Source organism: Numenius arquata, chromosome 13 (assembly GCF_964106895.1).
Source record: "Numenius arquata chromosome 13, bNumArq3.hap1.1, whole genome shotgun sequence".
Taxonomy (NCBI): domain Eukaryota; kingdom Metazoa; phylum Chordata; class Aves; order Charadriiformes; family Scolopacidae; genus Numenius; species Numenius arquata.
In genome coordinates this window covers 11,978,623-11,994,878 of record NC_133588.1, presented here as the reverse complement: position 1 = coordinate 11,994,878, position 16,256 = coordinate 11,978,623, and the positions used below count along the sequence as shown (strand labels likewise).

At 52.9% G+C, this 16,256-nt stretch overlaps 1 protein-coding gene across 1 annotated transcript in view; it reads left to right on the top strand.

The window, feature by feature from the left end:
- JPH3 (junctophilin 3) overlaps positions 1-16,256 on the top strand; it is a 56,321-nt gene that overhangs the window by 22,666 nt on the left and 17,399 nt on the right. The window contains exon 3 of the mRNA XM_074158012.1: positions 15,421-15,545. Within this exon, the coding sequence (XP_074014113.1) occupies positions 15,421-15,545 (125 nt within the window). The remainder of the gene's footprint in view (positions 1-15,420; positions 15,546-16,256) is intronic.

The following is a 16,256-nucleotide window of genomic DNA, read 5'->3' as shown; positions in this document are numbered from 1 at the left end:
AAAAGTCAGGGCTAGCCGGCACGCTCGCGTGTCCCCGACTGCCACCCCATTGCCGTGCAGAGGTGGAGGGGGGCATCCCTGCACAGGCACGAGCAGGCTGGAGAATTAAGTGCCTTCCATAGGAATGATGCTTTACAAAGTAATCTAACTGGAAAAATCTCAGCAGAGTCGTTTTTAGCTTCTAGGAGAGCAGTTTGGCATGGGTTTCTCTAGACCCTCTCCTTTCATTGCTCTCCCATCCTTCAACCGTGACTGCTGCTCCCAACTTGGTGGCTCCCACCTCCTTCCCTGTCCCCTGAGCCGAATGTGAACTAAAACACCCCAGTTCTGTGGCCCAGGTGTGCAACATGCATTTGTATAATCATTTCCAACATTGCTAGGTCGTGATGAAATAACATGGGCAGAGCGGAGATGCACAGCCCGCTGGATTCGCCGTGGTCCCAGCCGGCTCTGCCCTCCTCCCGTTCCCGCTGGGGAAGATCTCTGAAAGATCTGAAATCCAAGCGGTTCTGGCAGCCACAGCAAAGTGTGGCTGGAGGGGCTGGTTTTAGAATCATAGAACGGTTAGAGTTGGAAGGGACCTTAAAGATCATCGAGTTCCAACCCCCCTGCCCTGGGCAGGGACACCTCCCACCAGACCAGGTTGCTCAAAGCCCCATCCAGCCTGGCCTTGAACCCCTCCAGGGATGAGGCATCCACAGCTTCTCTGGGCAACCTGTTCCAGTGTCTCACCACTCTCAGAGTGACAAATTTCTTCCTAATATTTAATCTAAATCTCCCCTCTTTTCGTTTAAAACTGTTACCCCTCGTCCTATCTCTACACCCCCCCGATAAAAAGTTCCTCCCCATCTTTGCCATAGAATGAAGCAGGACAGGGGTCTTGGGATGCAGGAGGAAGGGAAGGGCCCGGTGGCACAGCCGGGATTGGAGAGCTGTGCCGGGGCAGAGCCAGTACCGGCTCCATGGTGGCTTTTGCAGCAGGAGCAGATGGAAACGGGCAGGGATGGCCCTGGCCAGCAGCGAGGCAGGAAGGACGGGAGGGTGATTCAATCCTGGCAACCGCCGCTTCCACGGGAAAGGGCTGCCCCAAAGAACTGGGCAGGAGGTGAGGGGCAGCGCAGGGAGCTGAAGGGGAGGCTGCTTCATCCTCCTCCTCCTCCTCCTCACCTCCAGCATTGCGTAGCAGCCCATCGCAGTCCAGATCATCTGCGTCTCTAACCCAAGCCTTTGACCAGCTTAGAGCACGGGCTGAGTGTCTGGCACTGCTGTCCCACCGGGGCTGGCCCCACTGCAAAATCAGCCCTTCTCGGGAGATGGTGCAGGGTGATTTCAGCCTCCTGAGCTGTGCTAGATCCCCCCACTAACACAAAACCCTCCTGTCTGCCCTGACCACCTGCGCAGCACAGGGAAGAGGGAATGAGCTGAAGAAGAGGATGGTGGAAGCCTGGTCTTCACGCTGACGCCCACTAGCTCTTGGGTGGAGCAGCCCTTTATCAGATGGGGAAAAAAAAAGAAAAAGCCAACAACAACAAAAAAAGCCAGTCCCTGATTTTCCTTTCTGCTGCTTTTCCTATTCAACGAGCAGAAACTGCAGCGTTGCTTTTCTCAGCGATCTTCGGGAGGGAAGGGAGAGATCCTCCCCCAGCCTGCGCAGCTGCCTGGCAGGCAGGCTGGCTCCCAGCCCCATCGCTCTGCTCCATCCTCATCCTCACCCTCTGCGGGGTGCAAGGAGACTGGTGGGGCTACACACCAACCCCCAGCCAGGCCCAAGGGCTGGATGTGGGGGATGCTGACTGTAGCATCCCAGCCCCTTGCTGCCATGTCCCACCACCCTAAACCCCCTGGCTGTGTCAGTGGGAGCTGCTGCGTCGTGTCCCTGCCCACTCCTGTGCTGCGCCCCGGCAATGCTGCACCCCAAAGCTTTGAGGGGAGCTGAGGGGCAGGTTTGGGGTCCCTACACTGCCTTCCCATCTCGCGAGAGAGGCCTGCATGCTTTTTTCCTCTCCGAGCTCCCGTTTTGGGTTTCCTGGCATATGTTTTTCCAGCTGTGCTGCTCTCGCCCCAGCCACCCACCCACCCGCTTCCCTGCAGCTACAGCCCCAACACCCCCATGCTCCTGTCCGCCCCCAAAGCCTTTCCTCCCTGGAGAGAGGTGAAAGCAATATCAGGAGCACAAACGAGATGAAAATGCAGAGCTGGGCAAAAACATTGAGTATTTTCCTTGCTGATGTTCATGAGCATCGCTGCCCCCCTGCAGCCAGAGACTGGGATGCTGGGGGAACTGGCACCGCCATGGGGGGAGCACAGTGGCCAGGCTGGGGGCTCCTGATCCCGCAGTGCTCTTGCAGTCAGTTCGAAAAGCCTCGAGCAATGAGGTTTCTGTCGCCTGCTCCATGCAGGACAAATGACAAGCTGTCCTGGCTTCCTAATCCAGGAAATTAAAGGATTTGACCATAGACCCTGCTAAGCGAATTTCCCCCCTGAAAATCCCAGGGGGATTTAACCCATGGATCCGACCGATTATCCCTTTAAAGTTGTGACTAAGAAAGGTCCCAATTCTTCAGGGTGCTGAGCACCCTAATATCCCATCATGGCAACGACGTGGCCATGCCCAGTGCTCATTCTGCCATCCAGAAAGAGCTTCTTTTCAATTTTATCCCACCTCCACCCCCCTTTTCCAATGGTGGGCATCAGCCCTTTGCTGCCTGCTTGCTGCCAGCTGGGACAGCAGAGTCTTGCTGCAACCCCAGCCCGAATCCGCCCCTTCCCATCCCCGTGTGTCACCCTCCAGGGACATGGCACGTTGGTTTTCCCAGTTTGGCATCAGGAGGAGCCCCCATGGTAGACAGGCTGGGTGCACCCCAATGGGAGATGGGTGGGCTCTGTGCTGGCAGCGCCTTGATGGGCCTCAATGGCAGAAAGGAGCATGGGACCAGGCCATATAGCTTTGCTGAATTTCTTCTTCTTAATTAAAGCATGTCTGCTATCTATCCCCAAAGCAAAACCTGCTGGAGATGGGGATCCCAAGGAAGGCTGGGTGAGTGGACACTCTGCCACGAAGCATCCTTGTGAGCCTCAATGGCTCGATGACACCGTCCTGAACCCTCAACAGCAGTTCCTCGGGGTCGGACTCCCTTACAGAGAAGCAGTAGGCTTGTGGGCTCAAAGCTGGACACAGCGGTCACTGTGGCTGTCCCATAGCCATCCCACTGGCAAGCAGACACAGCCGGTCCCCATCCAACACAACATCCCTGGGGAGCTTCAAACATCCGTGGCAGGTGGCAGCTCTTCCCCAACCCTTTGGTCCTGGGGACAAACCCTCTGGGAAAGCAGTGGCAGAGGCGAGAGCCAGGGATGATGATGAGAAGGTGCTTTTCCAAGGGGAAGAGGTGTGGGGCAGGATTCAGGCAGGGGTCGGTAGCCTTCTGGCTCACCTGAGTCATATAAATGGCCTCTCTGGGGAAACAGGCTGCAGCCTCCTCTCCGTTATCTGGCTGTGTCTCTCTGTCTGATCTGTCTCTCATCACCATAGCACGGAGGTGAAGCATAAATAATTAAAAGCCCAGATTCTCTCCTGGCAGAGCTGGGCTCTGAGTCCCTTCCCCTGTTGTGCTGCTGGCTGCTTAAGTGGAAATTTTCACGGGCTTTGCCTTGGAGGCAATGCAGACCTGCAAACCCAGGGCCGTCTGCCGGCCTCGGGGCACGTCGGCATTTGGGGACCAGAAAGGGCACCTGCCACCCCAGCAGGTCCCCAATGGTGGCATCCCATCCAGGGGATCCCACAAGATGCTCAGGGTGCATTGGGATGAGCAAAACCCGCCAGCTGAGGGTCAGATCCGGGTGCAGGCAGGCAGCAGGGCTGAGCAGACAAACCCAGCAGCTCATGCGTGGCCCCCCCATCTTGAGAAGCCTCATGAGAAGTGGGATATTTGAGGGTGCAGGCTGGCTTTTGGGCTTCTGGGTGCTTAAAACTCCCCAGATGACAGGGAGGAGAAACCCATGCAGGCCGTGGGGATGAGGCAAGCGGCTTCTTCTTGGTGGGCTCTGAAGTTTGAGGCAGGCAGGAGATGCTCGTTGCTGTGGCAACCAGGATGATATATTTCTTTTTCCCCCCATGGTTGGCAGGGCTATGGCCAGCACTTGCACTGCGGAGGGGTCTGCCCACCCCTACCTGGCCACCTAGGGCTGAGAACATCCCTGGAGGCATCCCCAGACCCTCTCCCTCCTGCTTGCACCCACGGGGGCTCCAGGAGTTGTGGGGGACCAGACGACATGGGCCATGGGGCCGGGTCAGCCCCATGCAGTGCTCAAAAGAAGCAGAAATTTCACCAAACACTCTTGTCCCCTCCATCGCTCCCCACGGGGACTGGAGCTGCAGAGACCGGTGACAGCAGCCTGGCACTGAACATATTCCTGCAGCATTTTAACATGTGATGCTGCTTTTGGTAGGGCTGATTTGGTGGGTATTTTTTCCAGCTGAGATTTCCATGCAGGTCTGTGTCCAACCAAACTCTGTGCAGGGCTTGGATGCACCAGGGAATGGTGGTACCCTGGGTTTGGGGCACTGCCAGGCATGGTCTTCATCCCCACTTGGCACCTTCCAGGATGGCATTAAGCAATGGGGTTAAGGACATGTCTGTGGCATGATTTCCTTTGTTCTGGGTTGGCATTTTCTCATCATTCCTGGGGGTTGCTGGTGTGCAGACGCAGGAGCTGGATGTGGCAGTGGGAGATGGAGATGATGCTGCTGTGTCCCACACGTGGCTGTCTCCAACCAGCTGCTTTGGGTCCTGTTGCCCCTTATAGCAGAGAGAGGCTTCTCCAGGGTCCATCGTGGTGAGGCCAAATGTGGCAAGAGGTGCACCGAGTGGTGCCCACCTCCAGCATCTCCTTCCAGCTGTGTGGAGCAAGACATGTGTGTATTTGCTTGCCAAGCATCTCTTAGGGCCCTGGTGGTAGAAATGCATTTTTCCATCACTCAGAGGACTGGCTTGTTTTAGCACATCCCTTAGACCCCTGTCATATCACCCAAAAAAGAGTCCTGGGTCCTACCCCACAGGGCTGGAGGCAGTGGAGAAGTCGCGGAGGATGAGGCTGGATATCAACCACTTCTCCTCCGACAGCTGGAGAGCATCCGTCAGCGCTCCTGAGGCCATTTCAGCTCCATGTCTTGGCCAGAGTCCAGACTGTGCTGGAACTAAAATATTAAGTTCAGCTAAACGAGCTTGTTGTTGACTCTAGATGAGGTTGTTTTTGCAGTTTGCTCTGAGTTGAGGTGGGTTTTGCTGTTGGGTGGCTATAACGGTGCACGGCCAGAGGTATGTCACGGCTCATCCCTGTCCATCAGCCCGTCACCAGGGGAAAGGAAGACCATGAGCTCACCGTTGTGCTGCCTCTTTCAGGCTTTTATGGCTCCAACAGCAGAAAAAGAAGTTGCCTGGAAAGTTCATTTGCCAAATGTCTGTTTTGCTTGAGGTGACCAAAACTTGGGAAACTGCCAGAGCGTTTTGGCCAAAACCTGAATGGGGTGAAGGGTCAGGAAAGGAAAAAAAAGGACTTTTCCTTGCAGTTCGGTTGTGCTTTGCTTCAGAATTTGGTTTGACTTGTTCTTTTTTAGATATCAAAATGAAACAGAAATTAAATGGACAAATCTGCTTTGCTTGCTTGTCATCCCCTCCCTCACCTGGAGTTTTTTGCTTGAACTCCCTAAATCCTCTTATTCTGAGCACTTTTCCCTTGGCTATAGGGAAAAGCCCCTAATGATTCCCAAAGGGCCGGGCTGTGCTGATGGCTCCTTGAAGGGATTTGGGGGCTTCCCTGAAGGCAGATCAGAGGCTTCCTTGGCTCCCTTCACTCATGGCCTGGTTGAGTTTCTCTCTCTGTGCTGCGTTTTTCACCTTTGGCATTGAGACTTCCACCCCACTCTTCATCCTGTGCGTGGCATCAGCCAAGCAAGGAGGTCAGTGTGAAAAACGGGAAGGAATGGGCTGTTTTGGGGAGCCTTCTGGTGATGGAGGCCATGGTGGGTTGCCAAATCCTCCAGCTTTTGACCTGCAGCCTGGGGTAGGTCATGGCAGAAGGAGGAATCCAGCGTCCACGCTGAGCCAGGCTTTTTCTAACAGCCTTCATCCATCCCACAAAGGTGGCTCCAAATTTGTGGCTGGACTGGGGATGATCATGTCCTGACCACATCTCTACCCCTCCCCTCCAGGAGGACGGGCAAAGTTACACCGAGCCACCTATCCAGACCCACCACGGTCAAGCCTCCCACCAGAAAACATGGCATTTCCCCAGCCTAACGAGCAGGCACGGGCTCGCGAGGGTTTTGGTGGTGGCGCCTTTGGATCCAGCCTTGCTGGGAGACAGGGCGATGCAACCGGAATGCAGGATCCAGCCTGAAGTCATTACAGTCAGCAGCGTGTACAGCCAAACTCAACGCTACACATGTCCAAGCAGGCTGAGTTATGGCTGCCCGGGGAGCTATAACTTAGCCTGTCGTGCATTTAAAAATCTCCACCCGAATGCGGCATTGATGTAGGGCTTTTCTGCTGCTCTGTTTTTGCATTTCACGCAGACAGTGTAGATCTGCAGTGTGCGAATGATCCAGCGCTGCCCAGGTTCCTTGGAGATTTTGTGCCCTCGCTTGCTTTTTTCTTGGGCTTTTACTTCTTCTTCTTCTCCTTTATTTTTTTCTTTTCCGAGGGTTGTTAGTGATTTTTTTTTTTTTTTTTTTTTTTTTCCCAACCTGTTTTGCCTCCTGCCTGAACGTGGCAGGACGGTTTGTAATGCGCTATTTTTGCACAGGGTTAGAGGAGCGTTTGGTGGCGTGGTTGTGCCTTTGGGAGGTGTGCGAGGAGGGCTGTCTGCCGGCACTCCGCCAGAGCAGGGGATGAAGAGGGGGACGTCAGGGTTTCCCGTTTCCTCTCGCGCTATCCAAACGGGCAGTCACCTTTTCCATTACGTACACGACAATTATCCAGTAAAATCATGGAAACCTGCCCCATCCAAACCATGACAGCTGGAAAGCAGGTAGCATCCCTCCCTGCTCACTCCTTTCCTTTCCTTGAAGCTGACTCTTCCCAAACCCTGCTCCGAACGGGTTCCTGCAGGTTTTGCGTCACCACCCGTTGCCTTCTAGAAGATAATGACGCTCCTGGCACCACTGCAATTATCCCGTGCCTTCCCCAATATATAAGGAAAATGGGAACTCCATCCCCAGAGCTGGAATTTACCCCTCTGTCTGATTTGGAGAGGGGACTGCCCCAAGCTTGGCTGTGTCCTGGAGGCAGCTCCCTGTCCCACCGCTGCCCATCACTGCTGTGTTGGAGCCAGCAAAGTGCCGGGTCTGGAGCAAGGCCAAACCTGTCTCCTTTGGTCAGGTAGCAGTGGGGACGATGGCATCAAAGCTGTCCTTTCTAGACAAAGCCTGTCTCCTGCGCACGGCTCTGGGCTGGCAGGCACCGAAGCACCGGGACGGGCAGGTACTGCCTGGCCACGTCGCTCACCCGCCTCCTCCGTAGCTTCGTTACAAGTGACAGATGGCAGGAGATGAGACTCTCTCTCCAGATGTTAATTATCTTGCAAGCTGTAAATAACATCTCAGGGCAACCTGCGCCTCGTCTCAGGTGTGAAAGACCCATCAGCTTTGCCCTTGCCCGGGGAGGGGGGGGCACAAAAAATTAAAAGGAAGGAAACCCACTGGGAGGTAAATACATGGTTCTGCCTGGCTCTGCTTATTCTGCCTGTCCTTTGGGAGGAGAAAGATGCTGGCAGCATCCTGGGTAACGGTGGCAGATGCGCCTTTGGGTACCAGCCCCGCCTGGCCCAGCCCTTTGAAGTCGATGGAATTTGATTTGCTTGTGCCAGGGCTGGCAGTGTTTATCCCTGTTTAATGACAGGGATAAAATAAACAAATCCAAGCAGCCCCACAACCTATTTGGGATGATGGCAATAAGGCGAGCTGGAGAGGATCATGGCATTCTCATCCTCCATCAGGAAGGAGCCAGCTCAGGGTCCTGTGGGATGTGCAGGGATGGGAGCAGCCAGGACGGTCGGTGCCTGCTGTGGGCTGTGGTTTGGGCCACATTTCTCCCAGGATTTTGGAGACGTGACATTTGATTGGGATGGGTGGCCCATCCCTGTCCCCCAAGTCACCATGACTTTGCGCCACATGTTGTGAATTCAGTTCTCCAGTGAAACTCCTTTTGTCTACTTAAAGGCAAGGCACAAGACAGAAGGACACAGCCTGGGATATTTTTTTCCCCTCACTTTGATGAAAAAAAAATGGTATTTCAGTGCAAAATGGCAAATGATGCCTTGGTGAATTTGCTCTCCATTTGTAAGCTCCAAAAATAAGAAGGTAGAGAAGAATTTGGGACAGGTGCTGGAGCAGCGAGCTAAATGGGAACTGGCCCCATTCCTGTTTCCATGAATTTCAGAGACCTCATGCATGCTGTGCCCCAGCTGGGGCACGGGCACCTGCTCTCCGTGAGGTCTCCCAGCTGGCCTGGGGATGGCTTCCCCCTGTAACGTTACATTTCCCAGTGTAAAACCGCAGGGAAACTCAGATCTGGGCTTTTGACCACAACATTTTCTGTTCTTCTCTGTATTTCACTTCCTTGGGCAATAATAAATGTACGCATCAAGGTATGTTTTTCAGGAGTAAAGTGTTTGACTATTTTTTTTATATTTTTTTTTAATTAAGAACTTTCTTTTTGAAGTGAGACTTTCAGAGCAATTTTTTCAGAACCTGCAATAACGACCCCCTCTGCCCTGTGCCATCCCAGCCATCCCCAACCCTGCCCTCTTGCTGTATCACTGATGGGGGGGTTCCTGCTCCCCCGCCCAGTTCTCATTGCTCCTCGCAGGTACTCGGAGCTCAGGCAGGGGTGATCCATCCTCCCATCCCAAAATCTCCATCCAGAGCTGGGAACACTAGCAGTGGGCACGGGGAAGCCAGGCTTTCTCTTTGCTATGCACAGCACCTGCTTTCTGTCTGGCTGCAAAGAGCCAGAGCAGACGTTTTTGGCTGCATTACGTCATGTCAGAGGTCACATTAGCTGCTTTTTTGTCTTGATTAAGAATTCCAGCGATGGGGGGGGGAGTGGTGGAGGAAGAAGCAGACGGAGGAAGCGGGCAAGGCAAATATGCTTGCGATAAGCAGGTAAATGGGAATTTATGCACAGATAGCTAATTGGTGTGTCTAATATTCCACCCCCTGAGTACCGGCACTGTATTACTGCCTTCACAAATCACTCAAGGCAAGCCTAGTGCAATAACAACCAAGCCAGGAGAGCTGTGAAAAGAGCCAAGCTGGAATTAAGAGTGGGTTTTATCGGAGCAATAAATGCCAGATAGGGAAAATAACAAACAGGTTGTTAATTGCTGCCATCTCCCCACTCCCTGAAGGAAACGTCTAGACAGAGCCTGGCCCTGGGTCGCTCCTACCCCGGCCCTTGCGGTCAGGTTATTGCTCTTGCTCCGGTCTTTTGGGGCCGGGGCGGTGCTGGGTGCGGGATGCTGTGCCCGGTGAAGGCTGCGCCCAGCTGAAGCCCATGCCAGGGGCAAAGGGAGGCAGGATGGACGCTGCAGCTCTCCCCGGCTCTGCCCTAAATCAGAGATGCTCCCGCAGAGGTAGAAGCCAGACAGTCTGCAGCGGCTATTAATAATTCAGGCCCAATTTGACCCATCTAGGAGAGCGTGAAGACCAGCCGAGCCTCCCCTCCTTGCGGGTAGGGTTTGAGATCCTGCCCCGAGCAGGCAGAGCTTCTTATTCCTCCCCGGTGCCGGTTGCAGCTATCGATCCCACGCCGGCAGGGTTGGGAGCTGGAAACACCTCTCCTTGGCTGTGGGGTGTGGAGCCGTGGGATGGCCCTGGGAGAGGGTGGTGCCAGCGCTCACCCGGTCCCCTCGGCTCTGGGGTCCGGTTACTGGCATCGATCACTCGGGGACTTTTGCTTTCTTGGTGTGTCTCAGCTTGATGCCATTAGGGCCTGATCCTGCTCTCCGCTGTGCCGGCGGGAGCATAAAATAACTCCTGGCGAGTCAGGAACAGCTGAGGGGCTCACACTCATGCAAGCCTGGCTTTTGCACATAGGGTGGTTGGACTGAAAAGCTCCTTTTCCTCGTCTTGTCCAACCATCCCCTCTCCAAAGTGCATCCCGGTGCTTCCCTGTGCACCCCTGAGCCAGCCCGGCTGCTTTTCAAGAGCGAAACAGAGCCGGGGTTGGAGGGGAGAGCAAAGCACCGAGTCTCAAACGCCCTGCAAATGCTCTCTCTGAATTTTTCCTGAAGTATTTTCTTGCAGCTAGTGTATGTTTTCATTGAATTTTGCCATTTTGAAAAATACATGAACCTCTGTAATGGAGGGAGAAAACATTCCTCCTGTAGGAAGATAAAGATGCATTTAAAAAAAAAAAACAACAAAACAACCAAAAAGCTGCCTGATTACATATTGACCTGAGAGACAAAGTGCATCCAATGGAGCCAGCCTGGCCCCTTAGGAAAACCTGAGGCTGTTGATTATGTCCCAGGATGAGCTCACTGGCTGGTTAACTCCATGCTCGCCACTTCATCTGCCGAAGTGAAGCCTTCAGCGAAGACGGCACGTGGCCAATTTGCCTGTTTTCCATTAAAACACGGACCACGGGGTTTGCTCCTTTTATAGGGTAGGAGGAGTTTAAAAAGTTGCATGGAAGAAGAAAGCTTTAATAGTAGTTTTAATAATTTTCTTTTGATTGCTTTCTTACTTCATTTCTAAGCTCTGGACAGTTAGATCAGTCTGTCCATTCCTCCAGCCCCTCCATCTGAGCTAAGAAAATGCAAAACAAGGGGGAGAAGACAGCAAACCCCTTTGGAGTTACCAGGAGCTTGATTTTTTTGAGCTCCCTTGCAGGAGGGTTGATTTATAGGTGTACAGGCAATGTTGAAATCAGCTCGGTGCTGAGCAAAGGGTTTAGGGCTTGCTGCAATCTCGTGTGTGCTCCTGACAAGGAGCTGGGACTATCTGGAGAGCTCAGGAGAGGTTTCCATCACCTCTCGGCATGGGATGGAGGAGGGCTGGGGATGTCCATCCCTACAGCAGGATCCCGACAAACACGAGCAATAAAGCAGCATTTTTGTACTTCCCTGTCAAGCCTAAATCCCCCAGAGGAGGGGAATCCCTCGGCCGAGCTTTGTGTTCACAGGGGCATCAGAGAAGCAAGGAGTTTGCTTGCAAAAGAACAGAGCTCTCCTGGGAAGAGCTGCCATGTGAATTTTGGAAAACAGACCTTCTTTTCCAGAAATCTTGCCCATATGATGCTTTTTTTTTGCATTTAAACCATGAATAATGCGGAATTCCCCCCGTGTCCAGCACACAGCTTCCTTGGTCCCCAGACATACTTTTGCCCAAAGAGTCTGTTACCTGTTTTTATTGAAGAAGAGCCTGTTTCTCATATGGGAATGCAAGAAAAAGAGGGAACAAGGATGGTGAGTCCCTCGTCTGGTTCCACCTCATCCTTTGCGGTACCGCTGTGCTCAAAGAAAGTTGGATGGAGGTGAAGGACTCGGAAATGAAACAGGTTCCTTGTGACACTGCAGTCACAGGCATCGTGCTTACGACTCCCAAACAGACCCATCTCCGTTCAGAAATGTTTGGAGGAGGGTATTCAAACTTGCTCTGATTTTTAATTTCCAGCCTAAATTTTTAAGCAGTTTGTCCCACTTGTTCTCCTGCCAAAGCAATCCATTAACCTAAACACCACTCAAGCCTTGCCTGGTTTTAATTTTGCATTGTTTCTTCCTGAGACCGTCAAATACCACAAATTTTGTTAAGAACTCACCCCTTTTTGGCTAAACTGGCCCCGAGCATTGGATTTGCCGCAGAAGTTCACCGAAAGCCAGGCCAGAGTAGCTGCTGGCATTCCTAAAAAGCCAAGTTCTTCCTTTCAAATCAGTTTATTCCAGCTTCTTATAGATTAGCCGGTGCTGATAAACTTGGCATTACGAACCACTCGCAGGTATTATCCCTTCTCCTGTCAGTCCTGGCCAAATCACAAGAGATCTGCAAAGATTTACAGAAATCTGTTTGGTTGGGATTTTTTCCCTGCCTCCTGCCAGCTCTTCTTGCCAGTTTGACCACTTGCCCGGTCATCCTGCGAGAAGAGTGAGTCAGCTGGGCAAAAAAATTAATAAATAAAATATCCCAGGCCAGTCCCAGTGTGAACTCCCTGCCCCAACCCAAACTGGACCCTCAGGGCTCAAGAGCTATAAACCACCCCCGCCATCGCCCCTCTGGCTCTTCCCAGCCCTACCCTTGCCAAAACACCCTCCTCCAGTTCAGCTTGGACGGTGAAGTGCATTAAAAGGAGATTTAGAGGTTGCGACCATCCTCAAAAGTCCCTCTGCGCTTGTGCGTGCTGATGTTCAGAGAGCTCCGGCCACCCCCGTCACCCTGGGATGCGTCGCTCCTTTTCCCCTGCTCGTCCGTCGATGGCTGAAGAAATCCAGATGGGCACCTTCCAGCTGATGTGCAACTTTTAATCAGCTCAGACAAGATGAGAGGGACACCATGCTCCTGCCAACAACAGCTTTTGTCTGGTGGCCTCATCACAGGATGGAGGACACCACAGGAGGTAACGAAGGAGCGACGCAAGAGGATCTTTTTAATTCCTCCCACACCTGAGCATCCCCATCCTCCTTCTCTCGCTCTGATGAATCCATAGGGAAGGATCTAGCCTTATTTTGACTGTGGTTTCCAGGATGGCATCTCTGTACGGGAAAGATTTATGGAAGTGCTTATGGCAGGAGGAGAAGAGTGATTAGATCGGGCCCCGTCTATGTATTGGGGAGAGGGACCCGCTCTACAAGGAAATAAACTCAAGCAATTAACTGGGGAATTAAGATTTGGCACACACTACGAGCAGCAGGCATGTATAAAGGAGACAGCTGTTAAATTTAGTATGTGACAAAGTCATGCGAACACTAACTGGATTACTTGCATTTATTTGGGAATACTTATGTATTTTATTATGCAACGTATAGATCACCATAATTCTGTTTTTCATTCTGACGGCGCCTCTTCTCCAAGCATCTTAGCGAGCATTACAAACAATTAAGCCTGCCTGCGCCTCTGCGCAGCGCTCAGCATTATATCCGCTTTGTGGGTATTGAGTATATTTTAAATGGGAGCTGGCTTAATTAATGTGATTGATTTTTAACTCTTTCTGGGCCAAAGCCCCCTAGTTGCTGCTCTTCCTGGGCTGATTGTGGAGTCCACGGGGATGAACTAGTCCAGAAGTTGCTGGAGTGAGTTTTCCAGGGATGGAAATCCATCCAATCCCACAAGGATGGTGATTTTGACCCATTTTGGTGAAAAAAAAGGGAGGCGATGAATGCTGGAGAGGGGAGCATGGCTTGGGTGGTGGCTCTACTTATGGTCTTCCAGCATAACCTCCTGCTCTGCAGACACGTTCGTGTGTCCCCAGGACCTTTGGAAGTGGCACAAGCTGCTTTTCAGTGCTTCCAGCCACCTTCCCTGGCAAGAAGTGACAAGTAACTGCCTCCAGTTGCATCTCCGGGGAGGAGTTTAGGGAGGCAGCGTGTAATCCTGCCTGCTGAGTTTGGTCCAGACACTATCAGACGTTATTAATCCTTTGTATCAGGCCAGCGGGGACCGGCAGCCTGCTCTGTAAGCGTGCTGCAGTATGGGAGGGACAGTCCCTTCCTGAACAGTTTCCAGTCCGAAGAAACGGCAGAGGGGTAGACGGATGGAGGATCTTCGGGAGCCAATATCCAGACCACTGGGAAGCTGCCGTGGAAGATGCCAGCCGTTCTTGGCACGGGGGTGGTTTAATCGGCCGGTCTGACGCCCCAGCCTTTCCCACCGACCACGTCTGTGCCAAAAACGGGAGCTGTTTGCGCCTCCTCGCCCGGGAGTTTGCTGCAGCTCCTGCTCGGAGCATCCCTGCTCCTCCTAAAAGAGCTGAACTGGGATACCTGCCAGGGGATGGGGCTGTAAAGATGCTTGTCTACTCCTCCAACCCTGCGTGAGCGTTGAGCAGAGCGAGCGCTGGACCCAGGGCGGGTAAAAAAAAAAAACCACATTTAGAACCAATTTTTGGTTGGTCATGGAGGACCTGCGGGACCTGCGCCGGCATCGCCGCAGCCCCTCCACCACCTTCGATAGCTCCAGGAGAACAGGTCGTATCCGTTCCCTCAGCTACTCCAAAGCAGCCCATTTATCTAAATAAAGCACTTATTAGAGGAAAGACAACTTGTCAGCACTTGAAAACAAGTGAGAGGCCGGCTCCGGGAGCAGGGACCAGGCATCTTGGCCGGGCTCAAAGAGGTGGCCGCGCACAGACACACGCGCACCCGGTTTCCTATCCCTGGCTTGCGCTGCGCGATGCAAGGCCAGGCACGTTACTAGCCCCATTTTCCATTTATAGGAGCCTGTCAGAAATGGCACTCCTCTCCCGAGCAGATGTCGAAAAATTAGAGGGAATTCAGAGAGCGGCAGGAAAAAAAAAAAAATTAAAAAAAAAAAATAAAAATGATTAAAGGAGATGGAGGGCCTGATTTTGGAGGGAAAAGAAATCAGCTGAGCTATTTATAACGCTGCCTGCACCAGGGTGGGTCGGAAAAGGCGTTTTTTTAAAGCGCCTCGATAGCTCAGCTGAGGGGAAGGGGCAAAGCAGCCTCCGAAGGAGCTCTGGAGAGGGGCTGGATAAGAGGGTGTAAATCCTGAGCGGTGGGATGAAACACCATCAAACAGGAGTGTCTGGGGAATCGCCGGTAACGGGTGAGTGCAGGGGACAGTCGCCCATCCAGAGTGGAAAACAAAAAAAAAAAGGCCCTGATGAAGATGTGTTAAGGGGTGGTAGAGGCGGTACCGATGGCAAACCCCCGCTCCTACCTCTGCTCTCGGTGACAAACCGCGCTTGTATTTACATCCAGCATTTTACGCAAAACGTGGTGGCGGGGGTGGAATTCTTCGCTTTTTCATCCAAAAGCAACTGGTTTGGGTTAAAAAAAAACACAACAAAAACAACAACCACCGGCTTTAAATTCAGGCCTTCATCCCCGGAGGCTCACGGGAGACGCATGCAGGGGTTGCTGCAGGTGTCAGCGGGGCTGGGGTCCCCCGCAGAGGGGTGCCTGATGGAGGGGACCAGCCTGCTTCGGGGTGATGCATCCCGGGGGATAACAAAGCATCCTGCCCCCGTTTCCAAATTGCCTGGGTGATTTGCAGGCTGAGAAGCAGTTCATTAACGTGTTGACAATGTAGCGTCACCCATTCCCCCAGCTTCCAGTGGTGACTCCGTGGCCAAACGAGGTTGGGGCAAAGGGGTTTCCTGGGGGAAATCTGGATTTCTCCGTGCCTTGGTCTGCATAGGGAAGCTGCCTAACGTGGTCCTTGTCTCTCTGGTTGCCTTGCAGGACCTCTCACTCCAGGGCCAAGGCGGATGCAGCTGTGACGGCGGCGCAGAAAGCTCAGGAGGAAGCGCGGATTGCCAGGATCACTGCCAAAGAGTTTTCGCCTTCCTTCCAGCACAGGGAAAACGGTCAGTGCGTGCTGCCGTGCCGGCCGGCCCCACGGATGCGGCTTTCGCCCCGTGCCCCTCTCTGCCCCGCTCAGCCCTGCAGAGACCCCAAATCCCCAAAAATGAGCCCTGGGCAGAGGTTTGGTCTGTGCCCGCAGCTCCCGTTCCTCACTGGGACCCTTAGGTGGGAAACTGCCCCAGAACACCAGCTTTTGGGGGTCTTAGCACAAGGCTTTCAATATTCAACACTTCCACCCTGTGCAGCGCAGTCATTACAGGGATCTCCTGTTTTCACACCAAAACACCCTAATTTTTTGAATCCATAGTTCTCAATGGTTGCACAGAAAAAAAAAATCCAAGAGCTCTGAAAGCAAAATGTAAGCACAAATGATCCCGGCAGCAGTCACTGGTTTTACCCCCAAGACCTTCTTGGTTCGTGATTTGGGGCAACACGCATAGGTACCTAATCCTTCACTTGGGGGTGCAAATCAGTCCCGTACGCCTGCAAAGAATCACAGAATCACAGAATCTTCTTGGTTGGAAGGGACCTTTGAGATCATTGAGTCCAACCACAAAAAAACCAACCAAACAAACAAAAACAAACAAACAAAAAACAACCACCAAAACCCACACAAAACAAACACCCACAACCACACACCACACCCACCCACAGACACAAACCAACAATCTCGGGCACTAGAGCATGCCCTGAAGTGCAATGTCTACACGTTT